General features: G+C 39.2%; 1 protein-coding gene across 1 annotated transcript; it reads right to left on the bottom strand.

Moving 5' to 3' along the window:
• Positions 1 to 8,945: 8,945 nt before the first annotated feature.
• Positions 8,946 to 20,418, bottom strand: SLC10A2 (solute carrier family 10 member 2). The gene is made up of 6 exons (XM_026121642.2): positions 19,919 to 20,418; positions 16,600 to 16,718; positions 15,377 to 15,465; positions 13,093 to 13,268; positions 12,309 to 12,466; positions 8,946 to 11,177 (listed from the first exon to the last, which is right to left on the bottom strand). Exons 1-6 carry the CDS (start codon positions 20,338 to 20,340, stop codon positions 11,044 to 11,046), a joined length of 1,098 nt encoding a protein of 365 aa, XP_025977427.1. The 5' UTR covers positions 20,341 to 20,418; the 3' UTR covers positions 8,946 to 11,043.
• Between the last annotated feature and the right edge of the window lie 3,597 nt (positions 20,419 to 24,015).

Below are 24,015 nucleotides of genomic sequence, written 5' to 3'. Positions count from 1 at the left end.
TTCTCTAGGTTATTAAGATTATTGGGCTCATTTAGTCTGATGGTATAGGATGGGATATGGAATTCACTCTGCAATTTCCTATTGTGTTAAAAAGAAAATAAGCCTTTTTTTTTTTTTTTAGAATACTTCAAGAGGTGGCATAATCACTATCATCCAGGTAAATAGTTCAAGGGAATGATTTAAATAAATATAAACTATGATAATAGATTTCAGTTAGGGATGTCAGAATAGTTTAAAATCTGAATTCTCAAATTATAGATATCTATGTGGAACCTTTCTCCACACAAAAGTAAGATCTATCAGTGTGGGTTTGATATAACAGTTAGAAATAAAATGGAGAATCAATTTGTGTAGGCTACAATTTAATGAGAGTTTAGTAAAATGAGGTTAGAATGTTTCAGATTTGCTTAGGTTGTTTTCTGAACTTCACCCTAGGAATACATAGACTATATTTGCAACAACAACCACTTAATACAAGTTTTTAATGACATAGTAATGATGGAAAACAATACTATTCAACTATTTTGACAAGTCAATCAGTGTGAAATCTAGGTCTGTGACATAAGTACTGTGAAACAGTATGTGACACAAAACTGTTTAAACTATATCTCACTTTTTTTGACTCAAATTAACCAACCAAATTAATGCCAGGCTGAAAAGACAGGCCTGTACTGAAGTCAGTAAATCTAAGTTGTGATTGAAAGTTACAGAGAAAAAATGAGTGAAATGTTTGTTTAAAAGAATAAAATTACGCAAATCTTCATCTATTTGACATGGGTTCAGACTGAAAGGGAAAAATAAATTATTTTCTTCTAAGTCTTTACAGTTTAGTAATTGCCTGTTGCTCACTTGCTCATTCAAAGTGCATATCTTTTAGCTGAACTCCTGTCTCTTATCTTCTGTCTCTTTTCTGATATGGAAAGTCATTTTTATCTTTGGAGTAGTAAAGAAGAGACTCCCCGGTAAAAGTGTATGGCACACCCTCTTTGATTTCAGTCAGGCGTTCTTATCTCACATTAAAGACAGAAGGGTCATTAAAGCTCGTGTTCTGATGGGAAATCTTGGAGCTGTTACTTAGTCAACTATTTTGGTCTTTACATTTTAGGAGAAAATTTTAAGAAAGAAAAGTTACTTGGAAGGAGACAGAAAAATATTCCCTCTTCTGCAGTTCTTGCTGCTAATAATAAAGCAAGTATAAAAAAACCATAAACCCCATTTCACCCACAAACCCAGTTTCTACAAAAATTGAAACTCTTGTTCCTGGTAATCCTAAATCTCTCTCTCAGACTTATTTCAGAGCTCTCCTTGGTTGGAGTAGGGATGCTGCAACTCCCATTTCTGTGTTTCTTTGTTATACACATTTCTGTTTCCTTCTGTTCTTGTTAATGCTCCAGTAAATATTTGATGTGGTTGCTCATCTTTTACCAACTTTCTTCTTCCATTATCTATCTTCTTTATTCTTTTGTATTTTCTTTCCTTATGATGTCCTCTGTGCATCTACCTACTGATGCACTCACTTGTGTACTCCTGGAATTGATAAAACTTTTTTTGGTGTCTCTCTGCTGGTGATCGCCTAGCCAGTTTGCATGCAGTAGGACAGAAGAGCTCTCCTGTGAGAAGCCTGAACCTCTCTGGCAGTATCTAGACTTATCTGTTGTTTAATGTGGCATGATATGTGGCTTCATCTACAAAACGTCTGGCACACAACTGGTATATACAATGGTGCCTTTCTGGACACAAGGTTTACTTTCTGTGGAAACCAGAGTATATGGTATTGGTGATGGGACTAGTACATGCTCAGACAAATCTCAGCATGATGCAGAGGTATCGTTATACACTCAGAAGGAAGCCTCCCTGCTAAGCACATACTGCTAAAGGAAAGAGGACCAGTGACTAATTCATGTCCATGCTGCTGAGGCCTAGCTACAAATCTTAAGATTTGTACTGCGGAAACAGGTAAACAGCGTGGATGAACTGGAATCCAGTGCCCAGACACACTCCCTGGCCACCTCTTTGTTCAGCAGCATAGCTTTGCACGCCTCGAGTAACTTCTACTGGCAGAGTGGAGCATGCAAGGAGTTGAAGTGTCAGGACTGAATTCTTGATTACCCCTTCCCTGGCCAAAGCGCTTCTCCTGTGGGCAGTTCCAGTGGCAGAGGATGGTGTCTCTTGTCTGTTAGTTACCTTGCAAAACCTGTGGTATTGTACTCGATATTGATAACAAAGTTCTCTTCTAAGAGGATAAAACCCTTTCCTCCATATTCAATTTTGGGATTAAAATCAAAGTCAAAATCCATATATTCTGCTGGTTCAATTCAGTTATTTTGTTGGGGAGTTTGGAAGCAGTCCACTATGCAGTGCTCTATACTCTCCCCAAGGTATCTAAATGCTATTCACGGTATTGGATCATATTTATTTCAACCTTCAACTGAAAGACAGAATGTAAGCAGTTGTATCACCTCCAGGGAAAGTCATTGTGCTGTTTGGAGGACAAGACTTTTGCTTTTGAGAATGGGCAGCCCCTCAAGCATACAACACAGTGGAAGATAGTCAAGAGCAGAACTGTAAAGGGCAGCTTGTCACACAGCCTGTGTGCTATGGATGATGAGCTACACTGAGCACAAGTGGAATAAAAAATATTAAGTGGCTGAGCTTTCTTTAGGGAATTGGGAAATGTGTTTTAAATCTCTTTAGACAGAAGAGGAAATTGAACTCTGCCATCCTGCAGCGAGGGTGAATTGGCTAATCCTGAGAAGGGACGGGCAAGGGAATAAAAGATGGGTCATCAGCAACTGATGCATTAAAAAAAAGTCAGCAGAAACCACCAGTTCCTCTAGGACTTGGCTAGAGGACTGCTCAGAAAATGACCATTAGATTGAGCCCCTCCAGAGATGCAGGTGGAGGAACACCTTATTTCTCAGGCTTGACTGAGATTTGGGGTAAACTTGTTTCTGACCTGAATGATGTTATAAAGGAAGCACTTCTGGAGTCTGCACACACATGTTACTTGAAACGACTGAGGTAAAAATTTAGATTAAGATTAAGGTGTCTCTGGAGTTCAGGCACTTTTGTTGAATAGTTTTGCATTAAGTACAAACATCAGTTTTGCATTTAAATGGCAAAGATGCTGTTTAGAAGTTTATAGATCTGGCTGAGTAGTCTCACAGCACCACTCCTCCTCTTCCTACACTGTGAGGATGTCCTTTTTTGTTGTGTAGACAATGCAGAGGTGACTCCATATTCCCTTGCACATGTGAACTACAGACTTTTGAAAAGCATACCTGAGGGCAGCACACCACCTTTGAACCTGGCCCTTTCGTCCTCTGCAGTTACACAAATGACTTATGCAATACAACTAGCCTCCATAACACAGTAAAAAGTAGATATTCTCCTCCTTTGAAAACTTAATTCCAATGCTTGCTTTCATTCCCTTCAATAGTCATTGAAGGCTTTTTAACCATAAAAAATAAAAAAGTTCAAGCTTCAGGTTAAATGGTACCAAGTTCAAATTGTTAAAAAAAAAAGAGCATTACATCAAAGATATCTTGCACACTTGAGATGACCATGTTCCTTTTTTGTATAAATCAAGACTCTGTTCCACAGAGGTACAAATTGTTTGAACTGAAGTGTGTTTACTTCGTTAAAGCTTAATTTATCATTAACAGCATGAGTCAGAGCTGCCATAGATCTACAAGGAAATAACAGTGGAAAGTATAAGGTCCTTACCCTGAATTCTTTGATCCCACTCAAATCACACTATTTTGAGTTGTGAAGGAAAAAACCAAACAACTCCCCCTCTCCCCAGGCTCCTGTGTTTGCGCACTTAGGGCTGCATCTATGCAAGTAAACAAGCCAGGACCAGGGCCAAGGTTTGAGGACCGTCTCATGACTCTCTCTGCTGTTTAACTGTTTACACCCTCCCTGGCACAGCTTTGGCTCCCGCGAGCTGGCACGCTCTCAGGTGGTGCTGGGGTATGGCTAACGAGGAGCATGTGTCAGGGAGCACTTCCAGGAGGTGGTTAGTCTGAAATGTGGCCATCCTGCTTCTGGGGAAAGACAGTTCAGCCATGTGCATGTGAGAGGGATAGTGCCACTTGACTTTGGGGCCAGAGACCAGTCCCTGGCTAAATTTATTTATTAGCATAGGCATAGCCTAAAATTGCACCTCTGCTGTTATGTTAAGTTGTGCCTGAGCCCAGTTTATTCTCTTGGCCACGTAAGCCTTTGTAGTGGCTTGCAGTCTGGCTCTGGTCTGGAGGGAACCAAGTGGGAAAATGTAAGCAAAGAGAGTGGAAGTGGCTCGTCCTCCTGCTCTGCCCTTCATGGACAGTATGAGCAAAACTGGTGTAGTCTGGAGTACAGAGAGTGAAATGGTGCTCTCTGCTTACCACCGCTGGACCTCAGCTTCCTCGCCCCGTCAGACATACCTGAGTCCTCGCCACCCACACTGTGCAATTGCACCACCTACACGTTTAGCAGCGTGGCAGTGTTTCCTGGTATGTGCCTGTAAAGACCTAGAGGAAGATTTGCTACATTTGGATGAACGAGCTCTAATGACTGTTTTGACCATATCCCAGTGATGCTCCAGATGCAATAAGTGATTTTGATGTTGTAGACATTCCAGCTGTTTTATGTTTTCTAACTGTGGGAGGTTTTTAGTTTGTGCACCAAATGGTTTCTGTGGAAAAATTCTAAAAAGATATAACAGAATGGGTGAAGCAGTACAGAATATAAAGAAAGACATCAATGCAATGACTGGTTCCTGTATGGATAGCTAGGTATCTGTTCACAAAATAATTTTCCCTGAATTTTCTCCTGCCACTTCCATCAATCCTTTATTTGTTTCAATAGTTACTCTTTTGCCCTTCTACTTAGCTGCTATTACTGGAGTTGATTAATTTTTCTTCCCTTTCAATAGGCACAATATCTGTAAGCAGCCTGTGTTTTCCCTTAGATTTACTGATTACTGGAAATGATTACACAAACAAACACAAAAAGTGCAAAGCTCCAGTTAGCTTGGCTATGGCAGTAGGAAGTGCTTAAGGTAAGGGTGTAAGGGACCTGTGCACATACCTCTTTGACTTCCACCAGTCAGTGATTTAGAGACTTTCTGAGCCAAAAACTGCATCTTCAGCATATTAAATTGCCAGAAATTAAACTATGGTCCATAAATTAGTTTTTCTGACCTCTTTTTGAATGATCTTGGATCTGTAGTAAATTCCATTCACAATTTAAGTCTGCTTTTTAGATATTGTTCATGATTTTTATTCATTTTTTTATTGGTCATTGGATATTTGAAACCTGAAATATGCGATCAGCTATGTAAGTTGTGTATTTTACTCTGTTTCCTCAGTAGGTATATTTTTTATAGGGAATTGGTCTGTATCACCTGTGGGATATTTTGTGAGTTTGGAATATATTTTTAAAGAAAGAACCTTATGTGGAAAGAATTTGTGTTTTACCTACAGCAGATTTACTACTGACATTAGAAGCACATCATCAGCACAACCTGTAATCCTGACATTTTCGTTAATCCCTTGTAAATAATTCCAATTGTGGGGAATTAGTTGTACCATCTAATTGTTTAAACAGCGCCTTAGAATCTCAATATGACCTCCATACATCTATTTTGAATTCAGTTGGGGGAAAGTGGCTTTCAAAAACTGTGATGAAATCTTCAACTGAGTAATACGCAAACTCATTATACAAGGAGACGGAAGGTCTGGGACCATATTTAAAAGAACGCATCAGGTTATCTACACCTTAATGATATCTGATCAACATATCTACTCAGCATATCTGTTGCAATTAAATTACATCTATAAAATATGAGGCAATGCTAAATTGGTGTGGAATGGAAGCACTGGACATGACCAACTCCTTGTTGCAGTCAATAGGAGTTTACTTCAGTGTTGAGGATTCGTTTCACTTTGCATGCAAAAAGTTATAAGGTATTTGCTATGATTGCAATAGATGTCTGTACTGATTGATTTTTGAAAAAGACAAAAGTCTAGTCTTTATGGCTAAATCCCCAAATACCTGAACTCCAAAAGACAAGGATCTTATACTTCAATTTATTATTTGTACAGTCTCATGTTCTCTTAAATCAATCTCTTTATTTGAGGGAGGAGGCTGATTTATGATCTTTCAAGTGTTATTGGCAACACAGTTTTATATTGATTCATTTTAGGTTAAGTCCCTTATGAGCAAGTGGAGATATCATTAATATGTATTTATCTGTTTGTTCTTTATTCTTTGTTTGTCTTTGTTATGTGTCCTCACCGAATTTTATTCCCAGCCCTTTTAAAGTCCCATGTTATATAAATCTGAGGAAAGATGAAGTGCTGGGAGAAATCTGCTAAGGAGGCCTGCCTTAGGTCAGTACCAGGAGGCAGTTTGAAGTAACAGAAATGGATTTTTTTCCCCCTACATTCTGAAATATTTGGGTTGCCAATCAAATGAACTTCCATACTCTGTGGGAGATGCGTCATGGGAAGAAATTTGCAAGGATCTTCTTACAGGCTTGTAATTATGTAGTCACAAGGGGGAGTCAGCTGCCTGAACAGATGTCTAGTACCATTTCAGGTGCTGCAGGGCCACAGTAGTTGCAGGAAGGACACCTGCGTCTTTCTGGACTGGCAGCTGAAAGCCAGGCAGGACACCCAGGGCACTTCACATCACACTAGATGCCTCTGCTTAGGCAACTGAATTTCACACCCAATTCTGCATAATCTCTTTGCCACCTTCTAGAATTCCTCCCATCCTAAACCAGGTATCTGAGGCGTGTGATGACTTGCTCTTCAGAGATACTTACCTTCTCTCAACAGTACTGGTTGTGCGTTTTGGGGGAAAGGATGAAAGTCAACACTGGAAACTTGCTTTAGATGGCTAAATTTAATGGAAACTAGACTGAGATAGTAACATCATCCCCCAGGGCATATCTATTAATGAAAACATATTAGGACTCTTTAAGGACGTTCACATACTGCAATTCCAGTCTGAAGTTTGGTGAACATCCCGGCAACCAGCAGTTTGTTTTTCAGTTGATATTTAAAGTTAATTTAGTGTTTAGCTTAACTAAGACATCAGTCATCCTTGAACAGAATGGATATTTCTTAGAAAACAGAAGTAGAATCTTACTTGTTCTGCTTTTCAGTTCTGACTTGGACAATTCAGTGAGACTTGTTTAGTTGTAATTTGGTTGTAGTACTATGGCACCATCCTTGCTTTGAGTTTGGATGTGTGTGAATGATATAGTAGATCTGAGGAGGACAGGGGCATTCTCATAAGATACAGAGCAGTGAAGGTCCGTGCTTTTGAAGGTAGGGAATACTAATTCTTGTTTTAGGATTGCACCACATGTACAGTATGTTAGTTCGTTGGACTGCAAAATGTAAATTCATTCCTCTCTTCTGAGGCTGACAAAAATAATGCTGATTAGCAGAGATTACAATTGCATTTTTTTGAACATCATAACTTGATTAGAGTGAAATGACAAACTCATGTAACATAGATTGCAGATCAATTTTCTTGTTAATTCTGTTCAGGCTGCACTCTCTTCTGCCTAGCACAACATTGTATGACAGAACCAGTTTTTTCTACCTGTCTTTTGGTCAGCTGAAAAATAAGTTATATGTTCACAGGAGATTAAAATCTGTGTAAAGTATAAATCAGTATAAAGACATTTTTGAGCCCAGTTTTGTTTTTTCAAATATAAAGACATCACTGAGGATAAAAGAAACAAACTGAGTGTTCAGAGTACATTAGGCTTTATGCAGAGAAAGAACTGAAGACAAAAGAGGTACTTCATCTCACCTACTTTTTTTTTTCTGTCTGAAAGTCAAAAATTTAGGTTTTTGGTCTAAGCCAGGCCATCTATATCTAATTTATAGAGACAGACTATTCCAGTGGACAGTTCATCCTACACTAAGTGTCTGAGAGACAGGGAATGAATAACTCCATGGCAGTGCTTCTCTCTCTTCACTGATTAGGGAACTCTGGTCTCTACAGCCAGATGTATGGCTAGAAACTTAGGCTGGGCAAGTGTGATTTTACATCCTTACATCCCTTATATACCACAGATCCTTGGATAAGCTAGGCATTAATTCAGCTGCCATTGCAACTTTTAGGGTATGTCTCTCTTTAGACATCAGTTCATTTTGCCTGCAATCGCTTGATAACCAGAAGTGCAGCAGAGTAAGATTCAGGGACCCCAGAATCTCTGGACTCGAACCACTTTATCTAGACTAGCTGTGTTAAGCTAGAATGTGCTAATGCAACTGTGAAACTTCTTAGCCTGAACTGGTGCATGTAAGTGTACGGGTGAATTAGGTCTGGTATCTGTTAGTCTGAACGTTGCTGCATGGGGCACCTAAATTGCACATGTCTGCAATGGCCCATCAGCTGGCAATTTCAGTACACAGAAGATTACGTAAAAAGAAGTGTTGAATGGATGTTTATGCTGGAGGATGTGAGAGCAGATGATGGAGAGCAGGTTAAACCAATTGATCTATGCAAGCCAGGGATTTTCTTCTGACTATAGCGAGGACAGCTGCAACTGCAAGGCTGGAGGCTACCAGACTCCTTGGCCTGAGAAGGCAGTGTTTATATGGCTGACAGCTACCAGCCCTTAATATCTGTCTGGAGATGTTAGGGGAGAGGACACAGCTCCCCAGAAAGTCCACAATGCTGCTGTGGGATAGCTCAGCCCATCAGCACTGGTGACCGACACTGTGCTACCCAGGCTCCGATGGTTGGATGTCTAGGTTTGGCATGCTGTAAAGCTGTAGGCTGGTTAAAATTGGCTTTCTTGCACATGAGGCTTGTGTCACCCAACTCTTGCTAGATTTAACTCTAGTGGCTGAAGAAGCTATAGCCTCCAGCCTTCAGCTGGGACCCTGGGAGCACATACATATTAAAAAATGTTCATCAAATATGGCATCAGACATCTCATGTTCATTTAATACTCGTCATTAAACATATACATTTTACACAATCTGAGGTGTTTTTATTACATCTCAAAGTCATAAACTTGGTCTGCATGTTAGGATTCAGTCTCAATTCTTTCCACCTCAAATTACTCCAGTGGGCAAAATTATAAACAGTTACTGACCATGTTCAGTTCAGTGTTTATACACTTGTTTTAAATACAAAGGCACATGGAAGACAAAATATTATTCTTCAACACATTTTCAAAATCTATGTAAAATATGTGCAAAAACATTGGGGTTATTTTAGCTTTAGAAAGTGGAAAAAGTAGCAGGTTGTGCTAGAAAGATGTGATCCCGATTTCTACTGCCTGTATTTTGAGGGAAGCAGGATAACCACAATAGCCTTTTTACTGCGTATGTTGCAAACAACAGCTTATCCTTTTCTCAATGAATGTAGTGTTTCACATTTATGATTCTTCCGTAATAGAATTCACTGCCTTTTTCTGTTTATTCTTTATTATATAAAAAGGCATGTTATGTGCTAGATCCCACTAAGTGTTGACCTCCTCTTTGGAGGTTATGAACGTTCTGAATGTCCTCCTGAAAACTAAGCAACTTCAAGCATCTTAGAGCTCAGAAACATTTCAAGACCCTTTCCCCTGCATCTGGTATATAGAAATAATTTATCCTTTGTTTAATATCGGGCATATTGCTGCAGAAGTGGAAAGCTATGTGTCTGGAACCTAAATTCCACAATTTAAGCTGCGTTTGTAAAAATCTGCCACATTAACTCACAACGCCTTCAAAATGTCCACTTGAATATGACAAAGAGGTGTATAGTTTCCATGTGTTGATAGCTGGCTCATTCTTGAAGTTTTTGGTCAGTCAAACTCTCATTCATTTCATCTGAAGTTCTCTGGATTTTTCTTTGCATAAGAACTACAGGACTAATGTTACTAAATGCATCCACAAAAAATTTCAGCTGCAAAAAATTCACTGCACTGTTTTTCTTAGAATTGCACTCACTTTCTCCACACACTTAGGACAGCTTTCCATATGTACTCTCAAATTTTCAGAGACAAGTAATGTATGTTTACATACAACTATTTTTGTCCATGCTTTATATAATCAAAAATTTTAAGGTATTGACTAAATCAGTGTCAGGGACAGACTGAGTTCACAAAATCACAGAAATATATGACTCCCTGTAAGCACTATTATTCTATCTTAAAGGTGGTGAACGTACTCCTGGATGAATCAGGGACAATTTTGTTCCACTTTTACATGCCTCCCTTTCAGTGCAAAAGTGGACCATTTCTCACACCTCCAAAAACTAAGCCTGCTCCTTTGTATGTAGCTGGCATACTAACACTGCTCTTGGCTCATACCCTGGGCTTTGTCTCTCCATTGATCTTTCCAGCATCTAAATGACTCAGACTGAAGATATAAAACTGTTGTTTGTTATTAATCTGAGCAAAAAAATGGAGTCATAAGGTATTTTGCACTGTTTAAAATTATAGCTTTTGTATAAATTAACACTGCAAGCAATTATCACGGCGCAACAGCTTTAGTCTGATCAGACTGACCTAAATGAAACATTATTTCTTTACTTGCTTGTTTCAATTTCAAGGTTGATTCATGCTCAGTGAAAGTCCTCCAGCCTTGTCAGATCTTCCACATCAACTCCTGTAGCTGTTCAAGCACTTTTGCAACATTTCTCTTTCTTGGTGCTAGGGCTAAGACTAGCGGATGGATCTGCAGGATCAGCGGCTGAAGTTCGTAATGCAAATGTCTACTTTCTCAGCAGATGTCTGCTATTTTTTAGCCTGCCTTTATTCTGTTTTTTTTTTTTTTTTAAATAAGCTGTAATACAACATTGAATATTCTAGAGAATTAGCTTCAAATAGATTCTACAATCATGGCAGAAACCATGTTCAAAATTAAAGTAGAAATATTTCATAAGTTAATCATTTTAAAGTCTTTCTGTACAGTATCAGCAGAACACCTTCTCTTGTTAAATACTTCCTTAAAGCAATAGACTGTAAAAAAAAAAGTTTTAAGTAAACCATATATATTATGCATTTTTAGCCCGTTGGAACGGTGAGGTGATTGTCTATTTGGTCTCATTTGATATAAATCCTCCATTTGTTACAGCATATGGCAATGCTGATTTTGACTGTGTTTCTTCCTCTGTTTTCATATCATCTGCCTTCGTTTTGCCTTGGTATCTTCTGTAAATACGGTAGCCTGGGAATCAGCATACATTTAGTATTAAATAAAGAAATTACAATAATGATCTGAAGAAACTATCGTAGTACGATGTTGTCATACAACTTTTTCCTTCCTTATATTGCTAAAAGGCGTATTCATACACCTCCAGACAGTTTCTTTAAAGTTATATTTAAATATTATATTTCAACAGCACTCATCACTAAAAAAGTATGTTTAGAAAATTACAAGGAATATATTTTAAATTCTGCCTTTGGTGTTAGACTGCTTCCTGTTCCTGCTGTGTTCAATGACTTTTAAACGTATTGTTTGTCTGACTTAGAAAGCTTCTGGGCTCTTGGTTGGGTCTGTGGGATTGATTCTTACTTCTCAGTGAGCTCTGGCAGAAACTGGGATAAAGTGGGGCAGAGCGTTTTGTCTGTCCTTACATCATCCTCACACTGTTGCCTACCAGAAAGGTAAGAGTCAGTGCGACACCTCTAAGCCTGTGTCCCTGGGGCAGTGCTCTGGACGTGTGGTGAGAAGTCTAGTTTGGAATTAGGATCTATAGTCACAGCTGGTTTTAGGGGCGAGCAACAGGGAAAAGGTCCTGATCCTCAGCAGGTCAGTTATGTTAGTAGTAGTGCAACCCATACAAGGTGTATATGGAGAGGAAAAGAGGCCTTTACACCTAATGGAAGATACTTCCATTAAGTTAATGCCAGTTCTCTTAAGAGTTGACAGGAGGGCTAGCTGGCTGGTAGGGCTGTGCTTGTGGGGATGATTCTGGTGAGTAATGTAATCCCTGCCACTTTGGGGTGATATGAGGCTCTGAGAGAAGATACATTTACCCTTCCTCAGAAAAGGCTGATAACAATCCTGTGTTCAGGGTGTTCTCATGTGTCCAGCTGTAGGTGATGGAGGTCCCTTCCCTTAAGCTGAAAGAAAGGGTCCTTACAAATCTTGAACTGATCCTCATACCTTCCTTGTACAGGGCACAGCACAGTGGCAATCTTCACTAATAACTGGGGTCATTATTTACTTAACTGCTTTCCATTTGACTATTTTTATTCCTAAATTGTCTGGTTTTATTTTCTCCAGACTTCGCAACAAATGCTAATAATAATAATAGCACTCATACTGCTATAACAGAAAATTTCTATACCTTACCTGCTAAAAATATTAGTGCAAACAACACCTGGAAAATACTGTAGATGAGTGGGAAAGTAAACATCAGTTCAAGTTGTTCAGAAGTGAAGGAGAGCTGTACGATCGTCGAACACAGCTGAGTGTTCTGCATGCCTGTTTCCAGAGCCACTGTCCGACATCTAAAGGGAATAATACAAAGACAGTCATCATATAGGAGCCTGTGCATCTCTATGCTTTTTAAGAGTCTGGATAAACAAGAAACATGCAGTAATAGATAACTGAGAAAACAGTATCCTCCAGCTCACACAGCCCACAAAACACTCTACAAGACATACAGTTGTTACCAGTAGAGGACACACAATTTATGGCAGTTCAGCAATTGTAGAGGATTGTCCTCCACTTTCAAGACATGTAGGTTATATTGTTCAGTAACACTCACTATCTCCCTCTTTTGTAACGATGATCTAAATTGTAGACTGCTGCTGCTTCATGGGAAATTTTACTGCAACCCCAGCCAACTGGTTAGTTAGGCCTGTCCTGTCTGCTTCCTTTGAAGTGTAGGACACAGGCACACAAGGGGAAGACATATGACAGATTGGAGGAAATAGAGAATTAGAATCCATAAACAAAAATGTGCACAAGAAAAGTCTTATCTAAATGTAGTACTGCAGAAACACAGTTGGGGAATGAGTGACCTTGCAGCATAACTAATGTTTAGGGAGTATTCTCAGCATTGATTAATCATTAAATAAAAACTTCACAGCTGCAATAAGACTATAACTCTAAGTCACAGAGAAATCTATACCTGCTCCAAGACAGACCAGCTATGTGAGCCAGAAAGAACCCCAGAGAATATCCAGCTGCTGGAAATATGGTACCAATGACCCACAATTTAGGGGAGATAGTCCAGGAGCCTTTGTACAGTATTCCTGCAACCACAGCTATGAGCACGATGAGGACTGCTCCGACAATGGAACCAATCTGTGGGAAAAAAGAGGAAGGACCATGTGGAAAGAGACTTTGATGAAATTTAATGGCATAAAACGTAATTTCAAACATGCCCATGAGTGTCTTTAACTAAGTCACTGAAATATCTTTTTAAATATAAAATGGAATGCTTATTGCAATGTAATTCACAACAGGCACACAAATTAGATAGCTGCCATTTTCCAAAAACTGGAGATATACAAGTTATTTCAATGTGTGATTACAGATATAGATCAAGGTGCAGTAGAATAGGTATCTATAGCAGGTATCAGTAAGATTAATCCCTTGAAACTTTTGCTATACTTAGAACTCAATGTTAAAAATAATCTCAGAAGCACGACATGAACAAGGAACGATGCATAGATCAAAACTATTTTCCCAGAGTTGTTGAGACAGTCTAATAGCTAGTACAATAGACTTTTTTCCCCACTCGGTCAGTCACATTTTGGAGCTTAGCATAGCATATGCTAACTAGACACCAGATTGTTAGTGCTAGGAAATTATTTGCCAAGTGAATGAGTAAATCTTTAATGCGGCTGAAAATATAGTGTGTTTGAAAACTGAATGTGAGTTCATATGGCATTCCCACATAGCCATAATCACTGAGATGATCTCATTTCCTATGGTTGAACGTGCAGAGATCCTAGCCATTGCTTGGCAAAGAAAGGGATAACTAACTCTCCTCTCAATATCCAAGTATCTCAATATCTGCCCTCATGGCATATATTACCAGGGAACTCACTGGCAGGCTTCTGGGGCTAGGCTTAGGAGAATCCATTTCTCAGCTAAAAAGTGTATATGGGAAGCCTATTCCCATTGAACTGACTTCATCAGTCCTTGGCTGAAGCCTTTTTAAGAGCACTGAATGAACAACTATTAATGACATGCACCTAGGAAAAAGAAATATGGCATGGCTGTGACAAGCTCTTTTAGTTCACTTGGTATAGTGTCTTTGTGCTCTTATCTCCATTTGCCACCGTACGGACCTTAATCTGATGGCTCTGGCTCAATCTTCCCTTGATGCTTTGCTGTCCTGCACAAAGCGAGCTGTCAATGGACTCCACAATGGACTACCCATCCAGTAAGAAAGAAAATGGAATGGTGTTGTTCTGCTGAGAGAGCAAGTGGAGCCTCTTGCTATGTGAGTTCAAGTCTAAGCTTTTTCTGTAACTGATTAAACAGGAATAGAACGGTTTTGAAATCAACACGTAATAGTATCCAAGTTCATAAGTAAGCTATGAGTACATTTAAAAATCAAACACAGTAAGCTAATATTTCAGGAAAATGAATTTGATTTAAATGGGCCTTTTTTGTTGTCTTCTTTTCCTGAACTGATATCAGAGAAAGAATAATGAAACATAGGTAGGCTAACTAGTTGTCAGATTAGTTTAGCTTAAATGAAGAAAATTAAGAAAATAATATTAAGGGTGATCTATGAGGGCCATGTGTACTCAGTACGTCTAAAAACCACTTTGAACCTAGCGGAGAAATGTTCAGAATGATTGCTGTTAACACCAAATATAGCTAGGTTGTTATTATTATTATTTTGGTGAGACATTTTTTTGCCCCCAAAATGTAGTTTTGATGCATTTGAAATGATCTTGCAAACATAGTTGAATTTTGTGAATTTTTTTTGTTGGATTTTTTAAACAGAAGCAACATTTTCAAAATACAAGTTTTGCTCAAATTTTCCAAAAAACAATAAATTGGTTTAAAAGTAGAAACTTTTTTGTTTGATCCAGAATATGTTTTCAATATTTTTTTTATTTTGCAGAGAAAAACTTTCCAGTTGACCAGAATGGTTTTCCTCCCAGTTTTCAGTTTATATTATACACTGAACTTAATTATTAACGTAGTTCTCACCAAAGACAAAAGTAGGCTCTTTGGATAATGATGGTTTATAATAATGTATGCAACTCATGACTATTTGTGCAGGAGGAAAGCAATACATTTCTGTACTGTCTCATTTGTTTTCTACTGAGAAATTCACGGCTTTTATGAAGTCAGAGACTGATACTATGGATAGCAACATAGTGCTTCAGTGGTGCCACTGAATCCATAAATTGTCTACAATTAGTAGTGGTTCAACCTTCATGTCCTACCTTAAGTATGATTTTTGCTTTATGAGGCCATTTGTGGTTAACAAACATCCCAAAAGAAACAGGAACTACAAGAGCTACTAGTGAAATTCCTGGAAAAAAAGAAAAAAAAAAAGATAAGCCCACATATAATGCAGAAGTTCATGATGGGAGAAAAGACAGTGTACAGAGAGGCTGAGCTTACAGAGCAAGCCTTTGGAGGATGTTTCTGATACATGCACTCTAGAACATGCACGCTCTACACACACCTGCCCATTTGCTTTTCTATAGAGTCTGTTATCTTTGGCAACCTGTTGAAGTAATTGCCATTCTGCTTAGCGACATGCTCATTCACCTGAAGCAAAAAGGGAGACAGAAATTAGAGTGTGCTAATCATCACTATGCTGTGATGTGAGTAAGTATATTAAATGTTCATGTTGTTTGCAGGTGTTTTGCTACTGTACCATATCAACAACCAGTTCAGAGCTTCTTTTGTTTTGGCCTCCCTCCTCCAGAATTTATTTTGAAAGTGCAAGCGACTTATGCAATTTTTTTTCAGGACAATGGGAAATGAAATTGAAGGATATGAAAGTGACTCTGCTGGTTTTGTAAGATTAGCACAACATGGAACCAAACTTGATAAACACTAGGGCCACAGTTCTGTGAAGCACTGGAGCATGTATTTCTAAATACTTAGCCCATTTTCTGTTTGTAGCTGGATCAGATTTTTGACAAGAAGTCAAATGAAGCCACTCCTGGCAGCATAGATTGCAGCTTTTCAATGAGACTCAGCAGTTTTAATCACTTGCTTAATTATCGACATGTGCTTAAGTACTTTGCTAGATTATGGCTTGGCACTTAGCACTTTGCAGGATTGTGCTTTGAAGCTGTTACAAACACTTTTATCCAGGGAAAACATCTATTCCTGTATGAATTATTCTATATTCTTATCCCAGTCCCCTGCAGGTTTCCAGCCAATTTAAATAAAAAAGACTGCACTACCTTGTGATAGATATCTGTACCATATTTGTAATAACTTAAGGGCTTTGTTCTGCAGAGCTCTGGATGACCTAAAGACATATGGAATAATTCCCACAGAAGTTATTGGAAAGCAGGAGAATAAATAAGTTTTAAAAATCCGAGGTCACATCTGTGTGACTGCAATGATGATGGTGCAAAGATGGTTGTTACCAGAGAAAGAATGAAGGAGGGAGTCAGAAGGCAAAGTGCTGATTCACTTGACTCACCAATGCTGTTGTAGGGGAGTACAATCGAGTCAGAGTCAGTCCACATCTTGGTATAAATAAAGAGACAAAGTGGCATCATCCCCATTGCAAGCAGTGTGGAGCAAGCTGTCATGCTCATGCTGCAAAGAAAGTGGTTAGTGTGACAGTTCATCTCATGCTAGCCCATAGTCTTTCTCATTTTCTTATTATGTCTTAACAGCTTATGAAACGTTGGGCAAGTAATACGACTGGCTACAGACAATTTATCCCATATATCAAGTTAGGAAAAAAATCCTAAACGGAAAAAATGGCTTCTGCTGGAAAAAAAAGAAAAGACAGAAAAAGGAACATAAAATATCAACATGTTCTGCAGACATAACAGTAACCATCAGTGCAAATGAGGGAGTCAGGCAGGAAGCCATCAGGAAGGTGTGTTGGCAAATTTGTCTTCATGCTGACTGTCCGACTGGCCTCTGAGAGGCCCTTCAGGCTGGACAGGGTCAGATAGATTTCAGATGGAGCTTTCCACTTTACCAGCAATTTTGGGGTGTTAAAATTTCACTTCAAAGCCAATAGAATAAAACAGAAAAATTCATCACCCAGCATGTATGATGGAATAAAATTCCCTTTTCCCTAGTTCTGCTCTATGCCCAAAAATAGATGCTGAGAGTTACTTGGTGAAGCTGAGCATAAGTACTGTTGCCTCCTTGATTTGTGCAAAGATCTTTCCATTTTGAAATATAAAGCCTTCCTTCTATCAGGTTTGATACACTTCTTACAAAAAGGTGCTTCTGTTGCAGGAACAAAGAAGAAGGGCAAGGCAACACAGCTTAAAAAAGAGTAAATTCTCAGAATGTGAATAGCATAGATAAAATTATGTCTACAAATCACACTCATTTGTGGTAAAAATCACAAGAGAGGACTCTAGTGAAGGGACTTTGGAAATGTCCTTCTGAGTCACACTCCTGACTGTTCTTCTGCATGGATTGCCCTCAAAAAAGGTGATATCAGGCCCTTCCTACAAACTAGGGAGATCCAAGGTAATCTAGAACAAGTCATACAGAAACTGGGAATATATTTGCATTATTTTTGGTTCCTATTACTCTTTGCTTTGGTATCATTAGATATAACTTTGTAGGAGCCTCTAGCAAGAGGATTCCTACGTGCAAAGATAAAAGAGCCATGGCTAAGACTGAGGTCAGGTGAAGCCCCAAATGGATAAAACAATTTAATTTTCCTACATCCATATTTCCTACATTTTCCTGTATTTCCAATATCTACATCCTGCTCCAAAGTCTGCCTATTCTCTACCACCAACCCCTGTGCTCACAGAAACTCCCATGGGTGCTACGGAGGAGAGGGGTGGTGACTCAACGGTTGCTCTTGTGAAACATTAAAAGATGTGAAAAACAGGTGTCCCCATGGGAAACTTTAAAGGACATCATCTGGGACTGAGCTACTAATAAAGGTGTAAAACCTCATACTTCACCTCCCTGTGGTTATACCAGAAGCTGAAAAAATTTTTCCCTCTCTAACTTGTGGTCTATTTGCACTGCGAAATTTTGAAGCAGGACTGTAAACAATGGTGATGGCTGGTTATGTGTAAGCATAAAATATTATCAGTTAAATGGAAAACCTTTGTTTGACATGATGTGCAGGCTTTCTATAATACTGTGCCGACTCTAAAAACCAGCCAGGCTACTTATGCTGTTATTCTTTTATCAAGAACTGAAGATCCTTGCATTGCTTACTTTGCTACATCTGCCACATCCTGCAGGCCTTGCATTATGTCACTGAGGTCCTGATCAAAAGCCTTTGAAATCTTAAAGGATAACGTTTTTGCCTGAAAAATAATCTTTTATAGGTATTTTCAATTTACCTTACCCTCTGCCAGGATCATGGGAAGTAAATTCTATTCTTATTTATAGCGTCATCAATTTAGATTTTTACTACTGATTTCAATGGCACTGCCCTGAACATTCAGGGCTGCGAAAGCATAGTTTGGCTCAGCATGTTCTTCCACAGTAAGGTTGAGATAGAAGTTCAGATTTGTCCCAGATATCTTTCCATCTGTGGTTTCTCAAAACTATATTTATTGAAATAAAGTGTGTCACACTTTCTAATATCATAAGTCTGTCTTCCAGAGTGAGGAAGTTGGCAATTAGCAGATTCGACTACATACAGCATCAAAAAGCACATATTACATTAACACCTGTTTGTGACAGAAAAATTCACTATTTTCAAAGGATGGAAAAAATGTTTTATTAAAGCCACAAATACTAAATTCTTACTCTATTTACCTTAGCTCCACATCTTTCTTACTTCTATTAGTTTTTCCATTTCTAGTTCAGACTGACATAAGATAAATTGGATGAATGCTGCAATTTATGTTACTCTGTGGAAAACAGAGAAGTGATTCTATTTATTTTAGAACAAAGTGATCAGGATTTTTAAAAAAATAGCTCATTTTTAAAGGTTGTTTGAGTTAATGAGCCTCCCCCCGCCTCAAATTTGCATCAAGAGCTGGATTCACTTCTACTGTGTGGTTGATGTCAAAGAGCACATTGGCTACCTTATGTAACACAGTTTTTGAGTTCACAGCATCTTGAAGTTGCAGCCAAATTACCTGTCACTGAGATCACCACACTGAGCCCCAAAAGTGCTTTTCCACTGTACCCAACATGGAGGGCTGTGGCTTGTATTACGTTAGTTGCCTTCAGTTTGAAAACTTCTATAGGGTGCCAGCAGCAAATACAACTGCCACAAGTGATTTTAATTTGTATTAGTTGCCAAAAAAGAAAAGCTTTGAAAGTCTATCCATTGTATAAAACACAAAAGGAGGGAGAATATTTTTACACAGATGGTCTATTTCAAGAAACATTATTTTAAAAATTATTGCATACCCACTATTTCATGTACAGGATTCAGTTCCTAAAATTGTCTGTTATTTTTTTTTCCACTGCCCAAGATCTTGGGAGAAACAAAATCACAGATGTGGCTCTTAGACCAAGATTTCATAATCCTTAGTATTTTAGAGGTATTGATCAGTACTATTTTCAACAGGATCTAGCGTTTTATAATGAAGACAGTTTCTGCTATACTTAATCTTGTCACGTTATCTTCCTCATGAATTCTCAATGAACAGAGCATAATTGCTATTCTGCTTATATTTATTACTATTATAGTAACTAAACAACTCTACAAGAAGGAGGCTCCAACAAGAAGGAGGCTCCAACATGCATAGGCCAGGTAGCAAAGACAAATGTCATACAGGCTTTTTCAGTATGGAGTCTACAACATAAAAAGACACATGAACTCTTTAGAGAATAACTGCTCTTACCTTAGGTCCATGTCACCATCCACCCAGTAGGCAATGATATTGGAGGCTGTTCCACCTGGGCAGCATCCCATGATCATCACCACAACCGCCTGAATAGGAAGCACATTAAAGACCAGTGACAGCACAAAGCCTGTGAGAGGCATAATTCCAAACTGGCAAAGGAAACCCACAAAAATACCCCAGGGTCTTTTTACATGGCCCAAAAATTTTTTTATTTCCACATTGCAGCCCATGGAGAACATCACCATAGCCAGCAATATTGTTAGAACAGTACTCAGTACTGTATTCAAAATTTTGTTAAAATTGTCCTCAGCTTGCACACAAGATGTGCCATTGCAAATAGTAGCATTTGGTGGACAAACACTGGAGTTTTCTGTCAAAGACCTAGCCTCAAGTTGCTGGGAAAGAAGATAAGTCTGCATTTTGAAATACAGAAACACTCAGTACATCCAACGCAAACTTTTAAGCCTGTGTAAGTGGTTGTTTGTCCATGACTCCTTTTAAATGATCCAGGAAGCAATAAAGTGCAATAAATACTTGAACACTGTTACTGTTCTTAAAGGGTTTGGCACAGTGTTGATTCATATAGTTACAAAAGTTGTACCTGCTCAGTATGGTGACAATTAATCATTTATTCATATGAAAATGAGGAATCCCACATCAAGAGAATAGATGTGTTAATATTTAAAGGTGCAGTGAAGGTTTCTGGTATAGCTGACACACAGGTTGAGAAATGCAGGAGGGAGAGAAAGTTTACTTCATTCTTCGAATTTCTTGCATGCCTTCAGGAGAACTGGTGATGCATGGACTCTCAGTGGCTTTACAGGGGTCTGTGGTGCTCTAACAAGCAACTGATATGCAAGAAACCATGAGTAAAGGTAAATTAGGAAGGCTAAGATAAGGCAAATTAGGATAAGCTAGGATAAATTATTCCCCTCCTAATGGTTGCACAGGGCTGCAATTCAGGAGAACTTCAGGGCTTCTCTGCATCCACAGAAGAGCAAACAAAGATCTTAGTCCTGCACAGAGAAAGCTGCAGACAGAGATTTGAAGCAGCATCTGTTGACAAGTGACACAGTGCTCTGGTGCAAGAGTCGAGCAGGATATATGGAGACACTTTGAACAGGACAGGATCCTTATTTGGATCAAAATTCTGGTATAAAACGTGACAACTGGTGTACAGTGATAACTCTAACACAGAACTTGGCATACAACTGTGCCAGTTTTGCCTCCTAAATTTGACTTTTAGATATCCCTGCAATCTTGTAATTCCTTCTCAGTTTCCATGTAATCCTGAAGATGGTTAAGATCCCTGACCTTAAAGTTTCCGGAGATACAGTCTTCTAAAATGTTGCCTGAATTTCTGCTTTTAGCACATGCAGCACCACCGCAGTCCTGGCATCACTGAGTCCCTTAAGCTTGAGCACTTCATTACCACTTGCTTGCTAAGCTTTCCCCATTCTGTCTGGCTTGGCCGATCATTGTTCCCAGAGTAAATACATGCCACAAAAAGGGCCATAGGAATGCAGGGGTGATGCAACTCCTCCACATAGCCCAAGTCTTACGTTCTTAGCGATTTTAGTAACTAATAATGAGTTAAGAAACAGATGAGGCAGCAGGGGGATGGGAGTAAGCTCTGCAACCAGAAGCTTTCTTTTCCCATTGCCTGCAGGCTGCTGCTCAGTCCTGGATGTGTCTACCTTTCTGTTGAGCTTGTCAGTGAGCCAGGGAGAGCTGAGGGCAGGAGAGCAAGGAGGCACCGATTGCATTTATTAGATCAGCATGGGGATTTATGGTCCTCTTGTGACCAACTGTCACGCTTGGCTCTGGAAATCCCTCCTCTGTGCTGGAAACAGCTAGTGGTGATAAGAGGGGTGGGGGATGGTGAGGGCAGAGGAGGAAGAAGATGTGATTGCTGAGCTCAGCGTGAGGAGCAGCCATGGGATGTGGAGCTAGTGGGTTTGCAAGCTGCTCTGGAGACAGCTGTATCTAGCACTGATTCAGCAGAAATGGACCACATCACCTTCAGCACGGCTCTGTGTTTAGGGTCCGCACCTGCAATAAGGGTGTAAATCCCATCCTGCGTCCCCGCTCTCACTTCCCCATCTTGATTCATGTCCTTTCCTCATGTCTGTTTTCCTGTGGGAAAACATCACACATCAGTCAATGTTTAGATATTTTTACTGTGCTTATCACCATACTAGGTGGGTACTGTGCAAATGTTCACACATTAAGTAACATGGTGACTATGAACAATTATTATTATGCTGTTATTTCCTTTAACAGGTGAAAAAACAAAGGCACAAGACAAGTTAGAAGAGTTCTTCAGGCCAAAACAAAAACAAAAACAAAAACAAAAAAACCAATAACAGTAGAAAGCAGGAATAATATACAGTTCTTTTAACTATACTGCATACTTGAATCTTAGTCTGAAGTTTTCTACAGCCTGCTAAAGTCTCTTGGCTGCTCAAAGGTTGACCCCTAGAGTTTCTCCAAAATTGTGTGTGTTTTGAGGAGAAGAACTTGGATGCTTCATCATCTCTACCCAAGCACTGCAGCTGAATTAGCTTCAAATGCAGATCTTGGACTAAAATCAAGCCCAAAGCATAAAGAGCAACTGATACGCCCCTTTAATTTTCAATATAGAAGTGTTTTATACTAGAGTAATATGCTGAGCCATAATTATCTTCAACAGGCAAGACTCCCACTGAAAGCCTCAGTATTTCAGGGCCAACCTTAGTGTGCAAAATGGTAGTCACTGCTAATTTTTTTTTACTTTTAAGTATGAGGCATTGGTGAGGGGGAGCTGACTACTTTAAAGAGGTTTTCCCAGCATGCTTATCTGGCACCTGTTTCTTTAAATGTGGTTCAGATAAACAGCTGTATCTCTAAAGTGACTGTTGGGTGCCTGATGGGGTAATGTCAGAGTAGCTGTACTCTCCTAGGCAGTTGGTAAGTCCTGCCTTGTGATTAATGCCACATCTGTGTGACTGTGATGTGTCTAATATAACAATAAGCAAAGTAATAAGGAGTAGAAGAAAGAGTAAGAAGGCTCCAAGGTCTCATTTAGGCAGCTTGCTTACTCTCCTTACTGTACTTGCTTTCAATCAGAATATTTTAGATTTTATTTTTCAATCCAAGCCTTTTAAAGGGCAAGTTAGCTTTAAAAGCATGACTGTATTTATATTTTCTATAAAGCCTAGTTCAGAATCTGGATTTGTGCTTGAACACGCTTCTTGTTGAAACTAAGACTTTTAATTAGAGCATCTTGAAAGTCTTGGAGTCAGGAGTGATGTTTGCAGGCCTGTAAATACCTGTGATGCTGTGGGAACCCAGTGGTTTGGGAGAGGAGGTGAAGGATTCCTCACTTGTAGCTGCAATTTCTTGGGCAGAGCCTGGTGCATGGGCTTGCTTTCTCCTCCTCCCTTCCTGCACCATGCGTGTCCACTCTGTGAAGGGGTGCCCGATGCAGGCTCCCAGGCACAGAGTAGAGGCGATGCTTCTCTCACCTCACCTGGGCCACATGCCTGTCCAGCTCTGATTTCAGAGTTTGCCTTCTGGAAATGGTGTGGAGGGGGAGACCTTCCTGCTCAGGCTTTGCTCTCAGTTGAGGATGGATGGGACATCAGTTACTGAGCTGCATGGACTCTTTGGGTCTATATGCTGTGTGAACTTAATCTGTATTTAATGCTTGGTCTGTCTTCTTTTTTTTCCTCCTCTGTTGTAAAAAGGATGGCCCTGAGTCATTAATTCATCAGTATATTGTATAAAATCTAATGTGAATTGGTTTTGCCTCAGATCACAAAAAAGTTTTTTCTCAAAACAGAACCGAGCTCTTCTGAATTTAGCTTATTATTTGGCTGACAGTGTCACAATTTAGCACAGAAACTGGTATTTATTTCAAGCATTCCACATGTGTTTTTAAGATACTGAAACCATATCCAAAATTTTAAAATATTTACAATTAGATAGCGTTAGATACAGATTACAGTAAGATACAGTTAAAAACTTCACACATATTGTAGGAGCTACAGAATTATCCAGTAAGGAGGTGATTGTCTTACGATTGCTCGATTTCAAACATTCCTCTAGTTTAT

This window comes from Dromaius novaehollandiae, chromosome 1, assembly GCF_036370855.1.
Source record: "Dromaius novaehollandiae isolate bDroNov1 chromosome 1, bDroNov1.hap1, whole genome shotgun sequence".
In the NCBI taxonomy this organism is placed as follows: Eukaryota; Metazoa; Chordata; class Aves; order Casuariiformes; family Dromaiidae; genus Dromaius; species Dromaius novaehollandiae.
This window is presented reverse-complemented; position numbering and strand designations above follow the sequence as displayed.

Coding starts and splice junctions, on each gene's coding strand:
- SLC10A2 (XM_026121642.2), bottom strand. CDS start 20,340: ATGCAGACTTATCTTCTTTCCCAGCAACTTGAGGCTAGGTCTTTGACA. Junction 15,466..16,599: donor ACTCCCCTACAACAGCATTG/GTGAGTCAAGTG, acceptor CTTTTTTTCCAG/GAATTTCACTAGTAGCTCTT. Junction 11,178..12,308: donor TGCACTAATATTTTTAGCAG/GTAAGGTATAGA, acceptor GCTGATTCCCAG/GCTACCGTATTTACAGAAGA.